The sequence below is a fragment of the Ursus arctos genome, unplaced genomic scaffold (genome assembly GCF_023065955.2).
Source record: "Ursus arctos isolate Adak ecotype North America unplaced genomic scaffold, UrsArc2.0 scaffold_12, whole genome shotgun sequence".
NCBI classification, from domain to species: domain Eukaryota; kingdom Metazoa; phylum Chordata; class Mammalia; order Carnivora; family Ursidae; genus Ursus; species Ursus arctos.
This window is the reverse complement of record NW_026622786.1, coordinates 3,743,894-3,767,396: the sequence shown is the minus strand read 5'-3', so window position 1 is coordinate 3,767,396 and position 23,503 is coordinate 3,743,894. Positions and strand designations below refer to the sequence as shown.

General features: G+C 50.0%; 1 protein-coding gene across 1 annotated transcript; it reads right to left on the bottom strand.

The window, feature by feature from the left end:
* Nucleotides 1-814: 814 nt before the first annotated feature.
* ANKRD35 (ankyrin repeat domain 35) lies at nt 815-17,599 on the bottom strand. Its single transcript, XM_026489098.4, has 14 exons — nt 17,457-17,599; nt 12,067-12,197; nt 11,223-11,311; nt 10,801-10,865; nt 9,966-10,023; nt 9,709-9,779; nt 9,282-9,388; nt 8,454-8,641; nt 7,783-7,820; nt 5,620-7,626; nt 3,970-4,059; nt 2,724-2,789; nt 2,031-2,130; nt 815-1,494 (listed from the first exon to the last, which is right to left on the bottom strand). Exons 1-13 carry the CDS (start codon nt 17,493-17,495, stop codon nt 2,068-2,070), a joined length of 3,012 nt encoding a protein of 1,003 aa, XP_026344883.2. The 5' UTR covers nt 17,496-17,599; the 3' UTR covers nt 815-1,494; nt 2,031-2,067.
* Nucleotides 17,600-23,503: the final 5,904 nt, after the last annotated feature.

The following is a 23,503-nucleotide window of genomic DNA, read 5'->3' as shown; positions in this document are numbered from 1 at the left end:
GAGAACAGTAGGACTACAGTTACTTTAGGAAATAAAGATTTGTTTATGAAATCAAGGAAAATTTCAGGGCTTGGGGTTGTTGGGGTAAGAGTATATGGGGTTGTGTGGAGGGAGACTGTTTGGAAAGACCAGGGGCTAGGGAATGTTCCATCTGGTGTTAGCATTCCCATCACTGACCTTTCCCATAGCTCAGCCATCCACTTCCACTACCAAAGCTGCCTCCTGACTCACACTTGAACCTAGCCAAACAATCTCCCCCTGTGTGGACCCCTCTCTCTCAACAGTTTTTTTCATTCTTCCCACCTCACACTTCATAAGTAATAAAGATTGTAACAGACCTTTTATATTCTTTGGTAACTCGAAGAGCAAGAAGGAAAAGAGAGGTTCTGTTCCCCTTCATGGAAATGACTCGGATCTTCTGATGCCTTTCCTCCGGCAGCTGTACCCTCTCTTTCCCTATCAACCCCTCCAGGCTCCATTCTTCCTGCCTTAAAGCAGTCCTGGGCCCGTCCACACAAATCCGAAAGCTGACCCTCATCTTCTCTAGGACGTGATGTACACAGCTGCTCTCTTCTGGGCCAACCTCCCCCTGCAGCCCTGGGGTGCCCCCTGTCTTCCCTGGAAGACCCACCCCACTCTCCTCTCAACCCTGTCCGGCTCCTTACTGCCAAACCATAGCCTCCAACCCAGCACAACCCAGCAGGGGGTGGGCTGGGAGAAGGAATGGGGAGGGATCCAAACCGCAGTCCAGATTGGGGAGGAATTCACTGCTTCTCTCTCACCTAGCAGTCTGGCTGGTGGAGGGACAGGGACAGGAAGGGGAGGAGACCCATGGGAAGTGGCCAAGAGAGATATATTTTTTTCAGTCTAACAGAACTGGAGGGAAGAAGCCAGCTCTGAGTATCCCTTCCTCCCTTTCCCAGGAATCAGACTTGTCACCCCTCTTTGTACCTGGGCAAAGAAAACGGACCATGTGAACCCTTGTGCCTCAGATCTAGGTGCATGTTTGACACGCGATCAAATATTTTAGATTGTACAGCTTGAAGGAAATCCAGATCTCTCAGTTTCTCCTTAAAAAAGATAGTGGACGCAGGAATCACAAGATAAAAAAAGTTTAGAGACAGATTTGAGAAAGAGTGTCAATCTCCATTTTCGCAGAGGGCTGTTTTTCAAACGTGGGTCTTGGCCCATTAGAAGGTGTATTGTGAGCTGCTGACTTTCGGGGCCATTTGTGACCAAGAAGGAATGAGAATGAAAAAGATTCCTTCCCTCACTCCCCTTTAAGCAGAGAAAACCATGACACCCAACACCACACTGCCTCCTGCTTTATTTTCCATAGAGCTGGCCTCCATGTTCACCTCCTCTGGTCTCATCCGTGCTGATTCCAGGCTTCAGGTTCTCAGGTCTGGGGTCCACAATGTCAGGTGAAACCCCACCCACTGATCCCCGCCACCTGCCCCGCGCTCCCCACAGCCTGGAGGACGCTCTTACTCCCTGAAAGAAGAAATTCAAGGGTGAAATGTACACACTTCCATCTCCTCGGTCTCCTCCCACCCACGCCAAGATCCGAAAGGGGATGTCATCTGCCTGGACTGGAGAAGATGGTCATGTGCACAGGGGCAGCAAGAAGAGTCTGGGGTGACTACCCTCTGAATGAATGGTGTGTGAGTGAAGGAGACAGTCTGGGGTTCATAGAGTCCCACCCTAGCAAACAACTCCTTGCCACTCTGCCACTGTGGCTGTCTCTAGCCTGGGCCTTCAGAGAGCCACTCACCAAGTCTTTTCAGTCCCCATCGCCCCACGTCGGCCCCCTTCAGTCTACCTGCTCTCTGGTTCTGCCTCTACCCAGGGATTCCCCAGATTGTGTCTTCTCAACCAACCTCACTTCAAATGCTCCATGCCCCACAGGGCTCCCCAGGGTCCGCCACCACCATATAGGGCAAAAGGAGATTCCAAGTCCCATCCCTAAGCCTCTTTTCCCAAATCCTTTCTGCAGGCTCCTTCCCTCATCACCCTGACCCACAGCTCACCACAGAGAAATCGCACATCCCTCGGGACCCAGCTGCCTCACTCCTCCTGGATGCTGAGGATACGCAGCAAGATACTGTACACATCTTGTTCCATGTAGCCCTGTAAGTGGCAGGAAGGAAAGAAAGGGCGATGAAGAGCAGGAAATGAGGAGAGACGGGCGAGGGAATGTTCTGCGGTTTAGTGGAACGCTATTTCCTCTGTGCCCTGGTTTACAGTGTGTGACTTTTCTACACCTGTCTCCTAGTCTCTACAAGGAGGATAATGATGTCTAGTTGCCAGGACTGCTGTGAGGGTTAAAAAACAATGAATATGAAGCAGAGCCCCTGATACACAACAAGTGTTCGATTCTTTGTAGTTATCACTCTTCCTAATAAAGGAGCAAGCCCCCATCTCTTCTTCCTTGGTGAGGGATCATTTGGCTCAGGACGAAACTGAGAAAGGGCATCAGGGACAGGAAAAGGCCTTCCAGTGGACCAGGATATTGACAAAGAGCGGCAAACACCTCTCCCCCCTCACATTCATGCATAACCTCTCTTGATCTGTGGAATGAGATCCAGAGACCTGGCACTGGGACATCTAAAGTCCAGCTTTCCAAGAAATGACAGGTATATACAAGTAAGAGGAGGGATCCCAAATGCAACACCCCCCCCCCCCCCGCCCAGCGCGCTGTCTCTGCCGCCTCCCATGCTCACCTGAGCAGCATTCAGCAGATGGTTCCTATAGGTGGAGATGATCTCTTCGTGGTTCTTCTGGGAATCCTGGGAGTGAGCATCAGTGAGAGATCATGTGCCCACCCCAGTACACCCACCCTGACACACAACCCCCCCAGCATGAGGAACAATAGAATGAAGTGGGCAGCTGTTGGTGGGAATGCAAACTGGTGCAGCCACTCTGGAAAACAGTACGGAGGTTCCTCAAGATGTTAAAAATAGAACTACCCGAGGATCTAGCAATCACACTGCTAGGTACTTATCCAAAGGATACAAACAAACATACTGATTCGATGGGGCACCTGCACCACAGTGTTTATAGCAGCAATGTCCACAATAGCCAAACTGCAAAAGCCCAGATGTCTGTCCATCAACAGATGAATGGGTAAAGATGTGGTGCAGCTATATAAAATGGAATATTACTTAGCCATTAAAAAGAATGAAATCTGGCCATTTGCGATGATGTGGATGGAGCTAGAGGGTATTATACTAATCAAAGTAAGTCACTCAGAAAGACAAATACTATGATTTCACTCATCTGTGGGTTTTAATAATGAAAACAGATGAACATAGGGGAAGGGAAGGAAAAATAAGATAAAAACAGAGAGGGAGGCAAAACATAAGAGACTTTTTTTTTTTTTAAGATTTTATTTATTTATTTGACAGAGATAGAGACAGCCAGTGAGAGAGGGAACACAAGCAGGGGGAGTGGGAGAGGAGGAAGCAGGCTCATAGCAGAAGAGCCTGATGTGGGGCTCGATCCCACAACGCCGGGATCACGCCCTGAATTGAAGGCAGACGCTTAACCGCTCTGCCACCCAGGCGCCCCAACATAAGAGACTCTTAACCAGTGGAAACAAACAGGGCTGCTGGAGGGGAGGAGGGTGGGGGGATGGGGAAACTGAGTGATGGGCATTAAGGAGGGCATGTGATGTAATGAGTACTGGGTGTTACATGCAACTGATGAATCACTAAATTCTACTCCTGAAACTAATAATACGCTATATGTTAACTAAATTAGCTTTAAATAAAAATTAAAAAAAAAAAAAGAAGAAGAATGAAATGGTCAGCTATGCCAGGTAGGGCTCCCTTGGCCCACCACTGGCCCAGCCTGGACCACTGCCTGGCCAGGCCTCTCCAGTTCCCAGAATCTTTCCCACACATACATCACTTCCATCGGCCTCCCTCCTCTCTAGCAGTGTCTATTTCCCTGAAGGCCAGAACATACCTGCAGCTGCAGGGCAAGGCGAGCATTTTCTCCCCGAACTGCTAAGACCTCCTCCGACAGCTGCTCCATCTTCTTCAACAATTCCTTGATCTGACGCCACAAGGAAAGAAAGGGAACCAATGAGACCCAGGTAATTTCCCACACCAATATCACCCAGGGTCAAGGTCAGCTTCCTTTTAGTGGGCGTATAATATATGCCGGAAACTTGTACACACATCGTCTCAATTAATACTAAGTACAGCTCTTCTTCTGTTCTGAGAAGAACAATGCTTCTCTGAGGAAGTATTAGCATACATGTTTTACAGATAAGGAGACTGAGTTAGGTAACTTGTCAAAATCATACAGCTAATAAGTAATGAAATAATGATTTGAACCAAAACCTCTTTGAATTCATGGTTCATGCTCTTCAGTCTGCCCTGGATCCCGACCTAGTTGTGGCTGCTGACCACTGAGGAGTAGAGATGAGTCTGGTTTTTGTGGTTTGTGAGGCTGAGGCACAAACTTGGTCAATGATAACCAGCAGTAATAGGAATGGTGGCAGTAGGAATTATAAAAATAGCTAACTTTTATTTATGGAGTGCTTACCATTTACCAAAAATCATTTTGAGTATTTTAAATATATTGTCTTGTTAATGTAATCTTCCTGACAACCCTGTCGTTATCCCCATATTATAAATAAGAAAACTGAGGCTTAGATGAGGCTGGGAGGCTTCAGAGAACTCACCCAAGATCAAGCAGTAAGTTTTGAAACTGAATTTCAAATCCACACAATGTCAGACTACACATTTTCTTTTGCCCTTTTGTCTACATTATCTTTTCCTTCAACACCAGCACAAAATTCCTCCTTTCTTTAATTAGCCGCACCCCACCGTGATTGCTATTCCGTACCTCAGTCCTTCTATTTGTCTGCCCTCTGTTACGCAAAACATATTCTCCCTATATTTGTAAATCATTCTACATTTGACCATGTACACAACTTTTAATAAGACATCTGATTTCACTCGTTTCATAAGTAGTTCTAAAATTACTAAATTCACTTGTAAATGGATTTTTTAGGATTCCTAAAACACATCTCCTAGAAATGCGAAGACTTTACACTGACTTCTGGAGCCATCATTGGGAAACTGAGATTTCTAACACAGTGGTTTTCAAATGTTTTTATTGCCTTGGTGTTCTCTTTGCCAATGGAAATCTGTAGAACTCGCTCTGATTGGAGTGGAGGGGAGAAGAGGAGCCACAGGCTGGTCTGCTTGTCTAACCCCATGCGCCCGGAGTTACCTCCCCAGAACCGTAGCAAAACCCTAGCAACCCACCACACTATCCCGCCTCTTCCTGGGCTAATCTACTTTTTAAGGGAACTTGCTAATAAGCCGTAGTACTCCAGGGCAGTAGCTAGCTAGCTCTGACCGCACTGCTTCTGAACCCTGAATCCCAGATTTTAATCCTTAAGCCCCCTTCTGTCTTCTGTTTATACCTTAGCCTCACCTCCAATCCCAACCCCAAATCCCTGAGACCCGGGAGAACACAGTGGCTCTTGCAAATGATTGCTGTTCTGGTAAAGGTATTAATCAGACTACACAAAGATAGATTCGGGTTAGCAACCCCGTAAATGCACGGACACTTTCCCCGCTGGCTGCCTGGCCTGCTCACCTTGGCCTCCTTGTCCCGGCACGCCCCAATGAGATGCTCCACCTTGTCTTTGAACTGCTCGGCTGTTCTCTCGAACTGCTGCGAGCGCGCGCGCATCTCGCCCGCCTGGCGCTCCTGCTCGGCTGCGCGCGCCGCCAGGTCCCCGCTCCGGCGGCGCTCCTCCGCCACGGCCTCGCGCAGCCGCCCCATCTCCCGGCACGCTGTGTTGTACTTCTCCAGCAGAGCCTTCAGCTCCTGGCCCCAAGCCTGGGCCTGGGCCACCAGCGAGCCCCGAGTCTTCTCGTGCTGCCGCAGGCTGGCGGCCTCCCGAGCCCGCAGCTCGGCCACTTCCTCGGTGGCCTGGTAGAGCAGCTGCTTCAGCTTCCCGATCTCCTGGCTCTTCCCGCTCATCGTGGCCTGGACGGCCCGCAGCTCCTCCTCCAGCTTCCCCAGGTCTTGCTCCAGAGCGGCCACCTGGGGGGGTGCTGGGGCCTTCGACAAGATGCCCGGCTCCCCGCGGGGGGCGGGGGGCCCCCGCAGCTGCTGGTTTTCCTCCTCCAGGCGAGCCAGCGCCTTCTGGGTCTCGCGGTGCTGCTCCACCAGGGTGCTGATGCAGGCCTGCAGCTCCTCCAGGGGCTCCGCCGTGCGCCCTGCGCTCCCCTTGCCCACCAGGTCTGGAGGCAGGTAGTCCCACAGCCCTCGGAGGCCACTGCTCTGCGAGGCCAGGCGCCTGCGCAACTTCTCGGTGGCCTCCTTCTCCGTGGCCAGTTCATCCGTCAGCAGCCCCACGCTCTGCCGCAGCTGCTGCAGCTGGACCTGCGCCTCTGGCTTGGGAACGAAATCCCGCTGTAGCCGCTGGCTCAGGGACTGCAGCTCCCCCTGCAAGCGCTGCCTCTCCTGCCCCAGCTCCCCCAGCTCCTCCAGCAAGTTACTATTGCTCAGTCTCAGTGCCGCTACCTCCTTCTCCAGCTGTCCCTTTGCCGGACCTCCTGCGGGCGTCCGTTCCCCTCCAGGCGCCCCCAGAGGCTCTCCCCGAGCCCCAGGAGCCCTCTTCTCCCTTCCTTCATGCTCTTTGGTGATGGTCGCTGGGCCTGCCTTTGGGGCTCCCTCTCTGGGCTCCTGGGCAGGGGCCTGAGGTTTCCCCTGTAATCCTGCCTTTGCCCGATCCAGCCTCACCAGCACCTGCTCCAGCCTGGCCTCCATCTTCTCCCAGGCCGCAGCTGCAGCCTCCGCCCGGGGTGTCCCCAGAGCCCCCTCCAGGACCGGTCTGGACAGAGCCCCCCGGGCAGCATCCTTCTCTCGCCACACCGCAGCCAGCTCCTCCCTCAGTTGTAGCAGGAGCTGATTCATGGCTGCGGGGCCGGCAGGTTCAGCCACTGTGCCTGTCGGTTCAGCGCCTGGGGCCTGGGGCCTCTCTTTCGGACCAGCATGTGGCTTGTCTGTGTGTTCAGGGCCAAGGGCCTGTCCCCCGTTGGTGCTCAGCTGCTGTCCTGTGGCTTTCCCAATGGTCTCACACCTTGGGCTCTGGGGTGGCCCTCGTTCTTCTGGTTGGACCCTTCCATGGGCTTCATGCTGAATCTCCCCCGAGGCTGAATCCGCAGACTTCTTGGAAGCTAATACTGCGTTGGCTGCGGCTGCTGTCTGCTGCTGCTTCCTTAGCTCTTGAATGCGCTTGGCCAGCAGGCCCAAGGGACAGCCCTGCTCCATGCCGTCTCCTCCGGGCCGGAGACCAGAGCCCTGCCCTCCTGGAGCTCCAGGCTCTGGAGATAGGAGGAGCCCCAGCTCCTGCACCTGCTCTCGAATCCGGTTCTCCAGGCCCAGGTAGGCTGCAGCTTGAGCCTTCGCCTCTTCGGTCCTTCGCACCAGCTCCTGCTCCAGCTGAGAAACCTTCCTCTGCTCTTCCTCATACTTCCACCTCCACTCATCTGAGCATGGGTCTTCCTCTTCCTCTTCCTCCTGCTCCTCCTCGGGCTCTGCTCTCCATGGGTTCTTAGGTGGAGAACCCACCTGAGGCTCAGATGGAGAGGCCTACAAAGAAAAAGGAATTGTGAACCAAAGGCAGGCAACTAGCCTAGCCCCAGGAGGGCCTTTCTTCTCTTAGACTACTTAATTCCCCAAAGATCACTACCTGGGGGAGACCCCAGTGGGACAGCCTGGGGTGGGTCAGAAGCAAAATGGTCTTACCTGGGAGGCAAGATCTGGATGTTGAACAAGCCCCTGACCTGTATGAAAAAGCATGGGGAAAACGAGAGTGGAGACAGGTCCTCTTCTAGCCCACACTTTATCTTCAGACTTCTTCTGAGAGGAACAGTCCCCCAATGTGATGACCCTTCCCCCAGATGTCTTCGTGGTGCTGGGAGCCACCCCTGCTGAATGGGTCCCCAAGTATCTAGCATCCTTGGCTCCCTTACCCCAGAGATGGGCCAGGTTGCTCATTTTGTTTGCTCACTTATTTATTGGACACTGTGCCAGGCACTGATAGGCACCAGGACCTCAGGGGTGAGCAAAACAGCAGTGGCTCGTCATCTGAGGGGTTTCCAGTCTAGTAGGGGAGCTGGAGAGCGGCCAGCAAACCACACAAATAGATATACAATCACAACTCATAAATGCTAACGGTAGTACGAGCTAGAGTTGCCTTCCGAGGGAGACAAGGCTGCATTAAGAAATTCTGTGACCATGCTTTGGGGAATTTGGGGCCACTTCACAGTCGCAGCAATAAGTTAAATTCTCAACTAAAGTGACAATTATTTGTCAGAGGGATTATTTCTATGGGGATAAATGGCATTCTAAGAAGCTTCTGTGACGCTAAGGCTATCGAGGAGAATTTTGAAGTTACGAAAGGGACTCAGCTTTACCTGCCCGCTGCCCCCGCCGGTCCAGAGCCTGCCGCAGCAGCCGGCACAGCACCTTGTCTTGTGTGCCCCGAGCGTAATGCAGAGCGTCGTGCCCCAGGCTGTCCGCCGCCCCTGCATCCGCTCCGTGGCTCAGGAGCAGCTCGGCCACCTCGGCGCTGCCTTTCTCACAGGCCAGGATCAGAGCCGATCTGTGGGTTAGGACAAATCTGGGCATAGGCTTTCCCCGGGAAATCCAGGAGTCCTGCTTCCAGAAATTCCACTCATGGAGTCAGATCTCACTCCATGTGGCAAGGAGAACCACAGACCAACACCAGCCAACGACAAAGCATGAGACCAGACCAGAGCTTCTCAGCCCTGCCTTGGGGTTGCAGCCTCAGAAGGCCGGGGGCCAATGAGAAGGGCTCTATTTTCATCTTTTATATATCGGGGTTCTGCATAAATTCTTCATTGGAAAAAGGATTCCATTGCTTAGAAGAGAGTTTGAAAACCAGTAACTTGAACTAATGGATCCAGAAGTATTGATTCTACTTCCAGAGTCATCTATGCCGGGAAGATGGTGGTGGAGGCCGCTGAAGAGGAATGTTGAAGGAAAACTCTCTCAACTCCCCAGAGGAAAAGTGCAAAGCAGCAGGCAGCTCTTCCAAACAACTGTTCAGAAGGAAGGAGGTTCCCAAGAAAACAGAGACCACTCTTTCTTCCTCAAAACACACACACACATGCACACACACACATTCACGCGTGCGCACGCACACAGACACGTTGGCCCAGTGGCTCCCTTTTAGAGTGGCCAATGTCTGGATTTGGGCTGGGGAGATGGGGAAGGCTCACTTGTCGTCCTTGTCTGTGACATTAACTCGGGCCCCTCTCTGCAGTAGCTGTGAGCAGATAGCTGCATGACCACCCAGCGATGCAATCATCAGGGGTGTCCGTCCATCCTGCACAGATTGTGGGAAGAGAGTTCACGAGGAGCCAGGGGGAGCCAGGGGCTTGACAATTCTACCAGCTGCCCTCTTCCGACACCTCTCCAGAAAAAAACCCCAGCTCCGGGGGCTAAATGCTGCTTTCTGGAAGGTTCGAAGCTCTCCAGAAGATAGGGCCTAACCTCTCCAGGAGGAAAAGGAGGAGGAGCAGGCGGAGAACGAAGAGGAGGTGCGCACAACCCCCCAACACCCTCACCCTGTCACGGCGCTTAGCCAGTCAAGTTCAGAGACAGCAGCAGCCTCCCAGTGTGGGGCACTGCCCAGCTGATACTCACGTTATCTAGGACGTCCAGAAAGGCTTCATGGTCACACAGCAGAAGCACACTGGAGGCACAGCCAGAGGAGGCTGGGAGGGTTGAGGGATGATCGGGTTGAGGAAAAGCAGGAAGGACACCTAGTCAGGCTATGACCCACCATTCCCTCCAACCATGGCAGTGGTCAGCCCTGCCCTGCTTTCCAAATGTCGTCCTCCCCTCCCTTTCCGCCCCATGGTCCCTGCAGCCCGGTTTCCCACCGGTCCCCTGGCACACACCTGCCCAGTGCAACGGACTACGATTTTCTGCATCCACAGCATCTTCATTGGCACCGTGCTGCAAACAGCCACAAAGGGAAGCCACATGGGGCATGGCGGTACCGTCCTTATCACATACCCCTCTGCTGGCTCACCCACTTCCCTAGTACTACGGGGAGGCGAAGGACGACCATGGCTCTGGCCAACTACTAGGCAAGCCCAGTCCACTCCTTGCAGAGGATAGCCTTGAATTTCAGCCCCAGTTCTTAAACCTAGGGCCTAAGAAAAATCAGATTTTAGACAAATAAGCGTGTTAGGGCAAGTGACCCCTAAGTCCATGCGTGGTACTTTAGGATTGGAATTGGGGAACTTGGAAAGGTCCAGGAAGAACAAAAGCAAAACAGCCATTTGCCCAGTGGCCTGTTGAACTGTGCTTTTTGTACTTTCGGAGACCGGTTTATAGATTTTCTGCGTGTCATCACACACAAATATTTCTCTTCGTGTTCCTATGCTGTAAGCTCCTTAAAAGCAGACAGTGGAGGTTTGGATGAATTTGAACACCTCTGTCCCTCCCCCTGCCCAGCCGCTCAGCACTTCATCTGTGCAGGGGCTCTGCCAATGGCATACGGATGGCTGGCTGGCATTCCCCAGGAACTCTGCTTTATGACCTGCCCTCAAGGGTCGCCTTAAGCGCCATATCCGCACATAGTAGGTGTTACATAAATGTTTGTGAATTAATGAGTACAGGATTACCAGCTCTCTTACTGGGGATGAGTGCAGTCCATTTGACCAAAGTTAGAGGATTCTAGGACCACCTCTTCCCTTCACAAAAGCAGTATCAAGAGGTTGCTCTTACCTGCAGCAGGACTTTGACACATTGTGGCTGGCAGGAGATGGTGGCCAGGTGCAGGGCAGTGCTTCCTGGAAAGAGAAAGAGGGGGAGATGGAAGGTGGGTGGCCCCATGCATGCCAATGACTCACAGGGAGGGAAGGCAAGAGACGCACAGATAATCAGGGGGAGATTAGAGAGAGAAGCTCTTGGCCCCACGGGGCCAGAAATTCCTGTTCACCGAGTGCCTGGTACTTGCGGTGGAGGTGGGAGTGGGGCTGGGGTAAATCCAGCTTGCAGGGAGGGGAGCCCTGGAAGGGTGCTGGCCGGAACTGATGAGCAGGGAAGTGGGGGACTACAGTTGGAACCTCCAGGAGTTGGCCCCCACCACTGCTCCTATAAAGGGAGAGGCTCGCCGTGTAGCCCAGTACACGGTCGGTCTAACTCACCATCTTCATTCTTGCTGTTGATGTCAGCCCCGTTCACAAGCAGTATAGTTAGACATTCTGTCAGGCCTTTGGAGGCTGCCAGATGGAACCTGCCAGAATCAAGGCCAAGGGGCAGAAGGATGAGGGCACCAGGGGATGAGGGATATGAGAATCTTCATAAGCACTGCCTGATATGCTCGTTCACCCCAAGGCAATCCCAAAAACAGACAGGGAAGTTCCCCTAGCCTGACTTTCTGAGGTCACAAAGCCAGAGGAGCCTGGAAGCAAAGACAGAAATAAGAGCTACAGATCTCAAGCAAGCTAGACTATGGCAGGGGTTTCCAGGGAACACGTAACTACCTGCTGCTCTCACCACGCGACTCTTAACAGACTAGACTGTCATAGAAGGAGGCAGCCAGAGCAGAGCAGAGGGCTGGACATTGGAAGGGACAAGGGATAAGACCCCTCTCGTCCTAATCACTCTGTCTAGCCATGTGACACTCATGGCCACTACCACTTTGTTCCTAATTTCCCAAGCTACACACCCTCCTACTAGTGCAAAAAAGAAACGCTCTATTGGATGACTGCATACGTTTTCTGTTTGTTTCATGGGCTTTATGCCCCCTCCCCTTTTTTTGGCCAGTTTTGTCAATCTGGGCTGTGAGACCCATCGGACTCGGAGACGATATCTCTTCCCCCACTGTGTGCAGCACCCGATATGCAGCAAACACTGACGGATACACTTGCTGATTAAGACAAAAGGGGCTCTGGGGTGGTAGGCGTTCCCTGGTCCTACTTCATATCAGCATTTAAGGCTTTCAAAGGGAACCTCATATCAAGGAGCGTCTTGGGGGAGCTCACTTACGGGGATTGGCCATTGGAGTTCAGCTTGGTGGGTCGGGCAGACTTCCTCGAGGCCAGGGCAGCCACGCGTCCCACATCCCCCCGCTGCACCGCCTCCAGCAGCTTCTGATCACGGCGGTTCCATCTCTCCACCTGGTCCAGGGCCGCAGGTTGTGTGAACATAAAGGGTGGGGTTGGGGTAGAAAAAGGGAGGAAGGAGATGGTTAGGATGCCCAGCAAGGGAAAAGGGACATCCTTATGCCACTGAGAAACTACTGCTGGTTATTGCCAGCTCTGGACCAAAAGGTGCTTGGACTCCCAGATTAAAAATCATGTCTTAGGGGTGCCTGGGTGACGCAGTCGTTAAGTCTGCCTTCGGCTCAGGGTGTGATCCCGGCATTCTGGGATGGAGCCCCACATCAGGCTCCTCCGCTGGGAGGCTGCTTCTTCCTCTCCCACTCCCCCTGCTTGTGTTCCCTCTCGCTGGCTGTCTCTCTGTCAAATAAATAAAATCTTTAAAAAAAAAAAATCATGTCCTAGTACTGAATGCATAGTATTTTAGATGTCCCTTTTTTTTTTTAAATCATCATGTGATTATTGTTGTTAGTTGCAAGAGCTCAGAGCTATCCTAGCCACGACTCCTTTGCCGTTTGCTCTCTAGGTCTTGCTGGAGAAAACTGAACCACACTGACCACTCCCGATTGGGCTCACATGACCTCTCACCTCCCCAGGCTGCTCCGCTTCTTGTCCTCAGATTTATGAGAAATCAAGGCACCTAGCTTTACATTATAGCTAGGAGTCCAAATACCCAGCAGTATGATCTCTGCCTTTTGGCTTTGGGCCCCAAAACTGGGAGGGGAAGCAGAGTTTCTGTTTTTCCATCTCGTTTCTGTGCCCTTTACGCCCTTTAGCTGGTTGCTCTTCCCCTTCCAAGACACAACCACCTAAGGGCAAAGACAGGTCCCTAGCTAGGCCTGCGGAGGCAGCCGAAGGCAGCTCCCCTGCTTCTCCCTCCCCTGCTGTCCCTCCTTTTTTCCCTTGCAGGGAGCAGCTGTCCCAGGCAACAGCCACACCTGGGCATGCATTGTTCTATCATTACAGCTTGACTTTTTCGGGTGGTGGGGTAATTACAATAATTGAGCTATCGCAGGGCGTGAAAGAGAGCTGCGTAAAAACACCCAGGGCTGAAAGTACAGAATGGCCTGGTTGGATCCAGAGAGGGGAAGGGAAAGGAAGAAGGGATCCAAAAGTCTGTAGGATGGTGAAAAGGGTCCTGGATGAATATTTTTCAGCAGACCTGAGTTCAGGGCCTGGGTCAGCTACTTTCTCAGCTATGTGACCCAGGGTCAGGGATTGAACACCTCTGTGTCCTCATCTCTAACAGGTGGGAGATAATAACTACCTCGTCACGTTGTGAGCATTAAAGGAGCTAACCTCATATAAGGTACATAAACTCCCTTCGTAAACTGGAAAAAGCCGTAAGAGTGTATGGTATTCTTATAACCAAACAGGAAGTGGTGAAGGATTGGTGATGGCACATCACATTTTATGAGGTGTAACCTCAACAAGAAAGAGGCTTTGGGAGGAGGTGGGAAAAAATAGGGTCTACAGAAGTCAAATAACTACTTTTCAAATACTGTTTACCTAGCCAGGGCAAATTCTGTAGCACAAACAGGGAAGGTTGGAAATGCCCCAGCCATAAAGTGATCTCGGACCAGATGGATTCTAAGCACTTGCAATTTCACAGCCGCTTCCAGTGCTGTTTCAGTTAGCCTCTCGACATTCCCGGAAAGGAGTCAGGGCTGATACTCTTGGATCTATTTGAGAGCAGAAGAAACTGAAGCACACTGAGGTTGCATAACTGTCCAGGGTCACACCACAAAATCGGGGCAAAATTGAGATGAGAACCCAGGCCACCTGACGCCCAGTCCCGGTTCTCACCACCAGACCACACACAGTACTACAGAGCTCTGGAAGAAGGTTTACAGTCTAAGACTGCCCCAGGCGAAAGCTGCCCACCCTCAGACGCTCCTCCTGCGCAGAGAAGAGTCTCCAAACAGGTTAACTCTCCAAGGACAAAATAAGCCAGACGACTGCTCCACATACTGAACAGACTCTGGGATATAGGAACATGTTATCCAATGTCCCTTGGGGACCAGTTACCCTCAGAAAAAGCAGGAAGCTATAATTATGCCTCCACCACAGGACGCTGCCATCAGCCGACCTCAATCTAAAGTTCTCTGATTAAAATCCTGATTCTAACACTTTCTATCCTTGTGAATTTCAGCATGTAACAACTTCTCAGTTTCCTAATGATACAACACGCCACAAAGCACCTAGCACTGTCACACAGTCAGTTCGCGATAAATGCTAGTTCCAATCCTCTTCCTTCCTATAGGTTTGCTGAGCACATTTTGGGTGTGCCAGCAATTCTGGGTTCAGAATTCTCCATATAGGGGAGTGAGAGGAAGGGATCTTGCCCGTATCAGCCCATGTGTAACAGCCAGGCTGTAGAGACGGTAAAGGTGCTTCTTAGCAATGTAGACACTTTTCTTTCCAGCTAGACAGCTCTAAATCCACCTGATTTATTTCCTATACTCTTGTTATAATAAGAAGAATTTAGAATAGGTGGAAATCCCTCATGGCCAAACCTCTGCAGAGCTAGGGTGAAGAAGAAAGAGGGATGCTTCCAAATTCGAGATCCATCCATTGCTCATCCCAAACACCTTGGAAAAGAGGCACCGGATTACCATCACAGCCTCAGGGGAGCAATCTCCACATTAATCAGCAGACTCAAAAGCAGGATAAGCTTTGTATTTCTGGAGCCAAGATTAGGGGGCTTTTGTAGAAGTGACTGCAGCCTCTCCTTATCTCTGGCCATGTGCCTATAAGCATCCTATTGGGAGGGAACACACCAACAGTAGAGAGAGAAAGAGCGGCTACGTTGGAGGACAGGTGAACGGAACAGGAAAGGCTGCCCTAGAGGAACCAGGAGGTGACTCTCAAAGTTTTTTTTTTTTAATGCGATTGACATTCTAAGCTGATTCTGCACCAACTGCGTAAAGCTATTTTCTGGTCCACTTCCTACATAGGCAGAGTAAGTTAATATGTAAGACACCCTCAAAGGCATCCTCTTTTTGACTAAAATAAAATGAGATCATAAGAGCTGTGTGTGTGTGTGTGTGTGTGTGTGTGTGTGTGTGTGTGTGTTTAGCTTCCTATATTCTGGAGAACTTAGATTAATTTGAAAATGATCACTGACTTGTCAGTCCTGATCTCAATCGAAGGATGCAGGGCTCTGGCCCTGGACCCAGGGGTGGGAGTAGAGACAGGCAGGGGCAATCCTCTGGCATGACTGGGAAGCCAGGCTTTGGGAGTGGCCGGGAAGGCTGTCACACTATTTCTCTGACAAACGGGTTCAGAGTGGTTAGCCACCCAGGGAGTGGAGGAATTTATCATTAGGGTGAGGAAGTTTCAGGAGGAAACAATTTGCAACTGACACTGGCCTATTTTTAAGCTCTTTGCGATCCCATCCTGACTGAGAAAACAGTTTTCTTTCTAGCTAGATAGTCCTAAATCCACCCCCACTTACTTCCTATAAGCTTGTTACACTAAAGAGAGTTTAGAATGGGTGGAAATTCTTTATGACCAAAACTCTGTAGAGCTGGGGTGAAGAAGAGAGGGAGGGATATTTCCAAATTCCAACATTCAGTCCGTTGTTCACTCCAGAACTTTGGAAAGACTGGAGACCAAGGATTGGAGAATCAGGAAAAATGAAATAATCTCCCCATTCCTAAGGGCAGGCAGACTCCACAGACCTGAAAGGCAAGGGCAATGTGGAGGACTTTCAGTCACTGCAGAAGAATCCGTGTGAATACAAAAATCATTATCAGTTAAGACAGAGTCTGAGTTGCCTCAGTTTCTGGTACCTATCCTAGTCATCCAGTAAATGCATTTTGATTGGTTGATCTATGTGTGTGGAGACTACGTAAAGAAGCAATCGCAAGTGGGACAAGGACAGGCCTCAACAGAGTTCCTACTCTTGCCTCATATCTCGCTCACTTCCAAGCTTGTGCAGCCTGCCCTTGAAGAGTGTGAGCTGAGCATTTCTCATGTTTGCTTATGAATGACACCAGTAAGTCGGGTTAGGCTACGTAATATTCCCACAGGTCCTTGGCTACCTCACTTCTAAATGAGCCAGAATCCCAGTCTCCACAGAAAATGCCATCCCCAGAGAGGAGGTCTCTCTATAAGAGATCTGCAGGGAAGAGACCGCTACACTGTCTCTGTGCCCCACCTTCTGTAGTCGGCCTTGTGTTGGGTTCTGAGAGAACGTGGGGAGTAGAGTGACTTCTTCCAGGAACTCCAAGTGCATCCACTCTATCCTCTTCTCCTACCGTCACCTTTCCCTGACTCAGTCCAGGGAACTGAGAGTACAAGTCCTAAGAAACTGCGTGAGCATTTAGAATGAAGGAAGATTCTGGGGAGAAGCAGGCAGAAAGCCTTGGCTGGCCCAAGAACCAGTCTAATAACCAGACACTGCAGTGAGCTGGCCGGGGTGGATTCTGCAGGCAACTTACCCAGTTCCTTGGGGAACATCCAGACAACTAGGCCTCCTCTGCCAGGGCCTGTCAGGATGGCGGACTGCAAAGATTAACCCACAGAGAGCAGGCAGAAGGAGGTCGGGGCAAGAGGGGGAAAAGTGGTATGGGACAACCACTGGGAAGAGAGGGGCAGAGGTTGATAGGGGGGAACCGAAGGAGGCTGCTGGTGTGGGAGCACCAATTGGAAAGACGTTTGGAATGCTGTCAGAGAGTCAGTGGTGCTGATGAGAGATCAGGAGTGTAAAGGACATGGAGTGAGACAAGGGCAGGGACAGAGAAGACTATGAAATAGGGCTAGGGAAGGCACTGGCCTGGGAGTTTCTTGGGCAGAGAGGAAACAGCAAGGATAGAGCCCTGTGGGGGCGCAGGATGGTGAGCCCTATGGGAGGGCTGAAAACAGGGCCGTGGGGCAGGACTTGGGAGATAGAGCGGAACTTGAGGCTGAGCAGGGGCTGGGGACAGGACAGACACTGGGTGGTGTTCAGAACTGGGAGACAGCAGAAGTAGGGCCCTCAAGAAGGGGCAGGGGCTGCAGGAAACATCTCAGAAGTTGGGGGTGTACATGCTAGGAGGACAAGAAAGGGCCAAGGGAAAGGAACTTGGGGAAGGCAAAGGTTAGGAAGGCAAGTCAGAGGCTAGGGGACAGGGCCTTGAGGAAGGCAGGGCAGGCAGGCTGCACTGCGTGAGTGGAAGCGTGGGAAAGACCCATAAAGAGAAAAGGCGGTGGTGCACGAAGACGGGACTCAGGACTTCTGTCACCGCGGGGCTTGGACCCCAGCCCCATCCTCCCAGACATTTTGGCACCTACCGCCACCTGTGAGCTGGAGCAGGAGAAGAAGCGCTTCATGGCCGGGGCCGGGGCCACGGGGGGACGGGGACGCGCGGAGAGCGGCGCTACGGTTCCCGAACCCAGGGGACTCGGCTGCGGCTATGCGAGGGAGAGCTGTCAAAAGCAAAGTGGGACCCGCCCCGGGACCCGCCCCGGGACCCGCTGGGTTCAATCAGATACGAGAACCCGAGAACTGGGCTTAAAACTCCGCCCCTGGCCCTGCCCTACTCTGACGTTGCAGAAGCAAAAAACCTGCAGTCTTTCGCTGCGACTTGGGCACGGTCTCAAACCTCGCCCTCCCAAACAAACCCGCCTCCAGCTCCAGCCCAGTCAGTAGGAGAGGGTACTCCTCGGGCCGAGGCTAAAACTCCTCCCCCAGCCCCGCCCCTCTCCGCAGGTCCAGGCTGCGGCTCCGTCCCCAAGCCCCGCCTCAGCCCCGCCCCTCCAGGCGCCGCTACAGGAGGCGGGCAGATCCGGGATTCGTTGGGTGCGCTGTGGTCTTACCAACTGCCGCATTTAACCGCTGGTGACGACGCTTTCATTATAGCCAGAGACTTCTGGCCCACTCAGTTACCTCTGCTTCCTTCCCCTATTCCCGGACCAAAAACCCAAGCACGGAAGAGGCTTTGAAGAGAGCTGTTTGGAAACCAGAGGAGATTGTGGTGCAGAGCAGAGCACTGAGCACGAATGATGCTTGACCCTTCGCCATCTGGGAAACAAAACCCAAGGGAAAGGGAATCAGGCTTAATATTGTAACGCAACCTCTAAATTAGAAAATAGCAGAGGGGGAGGAGAGAATTCTTGTTATAAGCAGGCCCCATCTGAAGTAAACCCCACAAAACTGTCTTTGCTATTTCCACTCCACTTTAAATTCAGATTCTCAGCAATTCTCGCTTCAACAGTCAGTTGCAGCTAACTGGTCTGCCTGTCTGTCCTTTTGATGAGGGATAGAGGCAGAAAACTGTTCATCTTTAGCCCGGAAGGCTTACCTATAGCCTGCATAGTTTCAGTAAGGATTAAATATGTGATGGTTGCTACATTCTTAAGGGGTCTCATAACTGCCTGTAAATCTCACTGATAGTTAATATGGAAATGAATGATAACCACCAGAGAAATCTCGTTAATGTAAAATTCGGAGAAGACATTTATGATCCAATAACTCCCTGCACGTCCCCTCCCTGTTGAGCGCTAAGCACATAACCAACAGCTTCATACAGCAAAAGTGCAGCTCTTTCTGCCCATAGGTCCTATCTCTGTGCTACTTAAATAAACTTACCAAGTTGCATGTACAACATCTCAAGAATTCTTTCTTGACTATCGCTTAATGACCCCACATTATTGGTGGCCCATACGGGGACAATGGAGTGAATCCAAGAGTGTCAATATAACTTAGTAAATCTTCTTTACCCCCAGTGTTTGTTTCTTACCTGTTCTTTTTCAGAGATGTCCTGGATAGTATGACCCTTTGGAATGTGTCTTGATCAAGTGCTCAGGACGGGACCTCTTGCATATGGCTACACTACAGGGAGGGATGGACTCTTGCTGCCTGGCTGGACACTATTACCTCGGCCCTAAAGGCATTGGGCTCAGAAATCAGACTCTCTTATTTTTCCTGTTCTTTTAATGCATATATTCTTGTCAGGCACGGGGTGGCCACATGTGTCTTTAGGACAGCTGCCAATCTCAAGACTCCCATGTAAGGTTTCCCCCTAAATAACCAGGCGTGATCCCTTGACGAGCATGAAATCCAAGATATATCTGACTATGTGCTTCCCAAAAGGGACTGGTCAGAGCTATTACCTAGTTGGAGCACTCACCCAACAGAGGACTGCTCCCATGGGACTGGATCATGGCTAAAGCTCTCAACGAAGTTGCCTGGGGACACCTGGCTGGCTCATTTCGTAGAGCATGTGGCTCTTGATTTCAAGGTTGTGAGTTCAAGCCCCACATTGGGCAAGGAGCCTACTTTAAAAAAAAAGAAGAAAGAAAGAAAATGAAAGTTGCCCAGATTAGATAGGGGTTCCATATTTTTGTTTTTTCATATCTATTATTTTGTCCTTATGCATGGGCTGTTCTAAGTCCTGCTCTCAGACTCTTGTGCAACACATTCAGTATTTAAGCTAATGTAACTTTGTTAGTTTAATTAAGGTAGCCACGTCTCTAGAGTTATCAGCATTAAATATAAAATTTTTATTCTACCTTCTAGCTTAGCTATATGACGCTTAATATGATATAAAATAGCTGCCCCTGGGTATTGTATAAGACTGATGGGGGCGCCTGGGTGGCACAGTCGTTGGGCGTCTGCCTTCAGCTCAGGGCGTGATCCCGGCGTTCTGGGATCGAGCCCCACATCAGCCTCCTCTGCTGGGAGCCTGCTTCTTCCTCTCCCACTCCCCCTGCTGTGTTCCCTCTCTCGCTGGCTGTCTCTATCTCTGTCAAATAAAAAAAAAAAAAAACTGATGAATCACAGGCCTGTACCTCTTTAAAAAAGTAATACATTATATGTTAATTAATTGAATTTACTTTTTTCAAGATTTTATATATTTATTTGTCAGAGAGAGAGAGAGCACAAGCAGGGGGAGTGGCAGGCAGAGGGAGAAGCAAGCTCCCTGCTGAGCAAGGAGCCCAATGCAGGACTTGATCCCTGGGTCCTGGGATTATGACCTGAGCCGAAGGCAGACGCTTAATCAACTGAGCCACCCAGGCATCCCAATTAGTTGAATTTAAATTTTAAAATGTTTTTAAAAAATACTTGACCCTTCATAACAAAGGCCAGGGCCTCTACCCCATCCATAAATGCTAGATCTAAAGGCTTACAAAGGGCACTACTGGTTGTCAAATATATTGGCTCCCCTAAAATGGAAAGAGGCAGCCCCAATCTTTGCATTGTTTCAGTCCATTCACTAGTACCCACTGTAGTCTGCAATGGGGAAGCAAAGGGAGGGTGACATCCCTTCTCAGGTAGTACAAAGGTGTCAGAACGGTCAAGAAAGAGGGACTTCTCTCCCCACTCTGAACACCAGGAACCTTCGGCAATATTCCTGACAGGACACCATTTGGAAGCCGAGGGAGATTTTGGTAGGACTCCTAGTTAATGTATTTTCTTCATACATTTTGTAGGAATTGACCATGGGTTCAACTTCCTGAATACCAAAGGATTCCCCTATGGGCTGTCTCCTAACACCCTGGAGTCAATTTGGACAACAGGATTGAAAGAAGCACCTTATCTTCTTCTATGAGAATGCCTGGCCTCAGTATTCTCTGGAGAATGATGAAAAATGGCCCATTTATGGGTCCTTAAACTTCAATACTATTTATCAATTAGACCTTTTTTGTAGGTGTCAGGGAAGTTGGACTGAAATCCCATAAGGTCAGGCCTTTATGGCCCCGTACCAAAATCCTGATCTATTCCATACACCTTTAGAGGGCCTGAGGACATCTCTCTCCTCACCCTCTCTCCATCAATCCACCATCAGCTCAGCTGCTTTGGGCCCTCCTACTTCCGTTAATCCGCCATTTGACTGTGTTCTGTCCTGTTCTCCATGTGCTCCCCTTTGTCTCTCTTGTAAACAGGTTGTTGCCAAGATTATGTACATGCCTCCCTCTTTTTCCTGAGTTACTTGTCTCCTGTTTGTTTGCTTCTTCTTTTGTGTGTAGAAATATATCTTGAGACCTCTGGGTGAGTGTTGCCTGACCCTTGTTGTGTGGTGGGGGAGGGGAGGCTTTCTCCCTCATTCACTTCTGGGTTAATGGCTATGATAATTGGAGCCGATTGTCTGTGGTTAGTCTACCTCGCGATGGGGACCTTGAGGACTATTCCCAAGCAGCTGCCAAAACTCCTTTTGTTTCGAAGAAGTTCCCTGTCTTCTCCGACCCAACATGGACTGCCTATTTTCACTTTTTATTGGTGGAGAGAAAACGTGTGTCTGTCCATGTGTCTGAGCTGTTGAACTCTGGGACCCTGAGTCCTCTTCCTCTGCTTCCTGGGCTTTCATCCGCCTTCAGCCTGGATGGCCACACCTCACCTCCTCTGTCTCCCCCTCCCCTCCTCCCACCCCTGCGGCTCAGGGGCACGGCTGACGTAACTGACCCCTGTAGCCTCCGCGGCGGCTCCAGCGCCGCCATCGCCTCCGGATCCTCCCACCCTTGTTATCCAGGAGTGCAGAGCACCGCTCCCTGGTGCCCATTTCAGATTTCCCCACAGGTGCCCCAGCTAAAAATTGACAGGCAATTTCAAGTTGAAAAAAGTGAAAAGTCACAGCGACTTTTTAAACAAATTGAATTTTAGGTTGACTCGTGTGCAACACATTCAGTATTTAAGCTAATGTAACTTTGTTAGTTTAATTAAGGTAGCCACGTCTCTAGAGTTATCAGCATTAAATATAAAATTTTTATTCTACCAATGATTGCTAATGGTCAAATAAGCTCGTGTTATTTCTGTCGCAATTTGTCCCCAAAAGGTGGGTTAGAACGACAGTTAATTTTGTCTCATGAAGTTCTCGTGGGTAATTGTTAAGATAGCTTTCAAAATCTTTCCACCTGAAATTTTGAATTTTGCGAAGTTAGACGACAAATTGCATTGAATTCATTGGATATCTAAATCTTTTCCAAATAAGGTAAAATACTAAAGCACTGATTACTGAACATAGGTTTACGTGCTTTGGCTTCTTATCACAAAGAAACTGAGGCTAACTGGGTCTCTTGGTAAACGTGCTTTGTTTTATTGAAAGAGTGTACTGTGGAAAAACATGTTTTTAGAAATTATGAAATGTATTGATGGATTTCAGATCTAAAGAATTTTGGTGTAACAGACAGTTCACAGTTGGTTACCACTTAATTTTCACTGGAGACTAAGATTTCTAAGAGTTAAAATTCTGCTAAATGTAATTAGGACTGTAAAATCAACAACTCTGTATGTGGGAAAATGGGAAATATGTGAGAAAGATATAAGGAATGGAAATACATTTTACTGAGGGAAAAAGAAGGTAATTTTATCCTAAAATGAAGCGGTTGTTTAGAGACAAAAGGCTTAGGATAAAATCTGAATGAAAAGGAGAGTTGTAGATGGTTTGTAAAGGGAGATCTCTGGGAAATAATTTTTTTTTTTTTACTTTTATCCATGCCCCTTTTTTATTTCTAATATTGTCATTTTACATGATGTTTTCTTGCAACCAGCTAATAATTCCATGTAGCATTTCTTAAAGTAACGCAAAATATTGCTTCAAATTTCTAAGTGCTTTAGATATGCTTGCTTGAGCAGCAAACAGTCCATCTTGTCTTTGGATTTTATAATCCTACTGCCTTTACAGGAAGAACTAGCTTCAATACAGCAGTCCTTCCAGTCCATCACTTTGTGATGACTATATAATCCTCAGTTTGCTTAAGTATGCGTCTTTTGTCATTGAGAATGAGTGTTTTCTTTTTTTTTTTTTTAAGATTTTATTTATTTATTTGACAGAGAGAGAGACAGCCAGCGAGAGAGAGAACACAAGCATGGGGAGTGGGAGAGGAAGAAGCAGGCTCATAGCAGAGGAGCCTGATGTGGGGCTCGATCCCATAACGCCGGGATCACGCCCTGAGCTGAAGGCAGACGCTTAACCGCTGTGCCACCCAGGCACCCGGAGAATGAGTGTTTTCTAGAATAAAAAGGAAGCCATATATTTATCAAAAAGCATCAGTGCAGGAAGCTATCAGAGTGAGATGAGAAAGAAAACCCAAGGTTATACATTGGCCTCTGAATAACCTCGTAATCTGGTGACTGGGTCCATTTTTACAGTTCTGTGAAGGCCCTCCTTTGTCTCTCTCTTCTGAGTTTTTATTGTTGTGGAAGGGGTAGAGATTTCGGAGCCAGACCAATCCAAGTTTTATTCCCACCTTCACCACTACATATCACATATGGCATCAGGCAGTTTGCCTAACCCGAGCCTCAGTTTCTTCACTTAGGCAACGGACACACTACCGCTGTCCCAGCTCAGCTGGTGGACGGACAGATGGTATGAAGTATGGAGCCTCTGCTACGAGGTTAT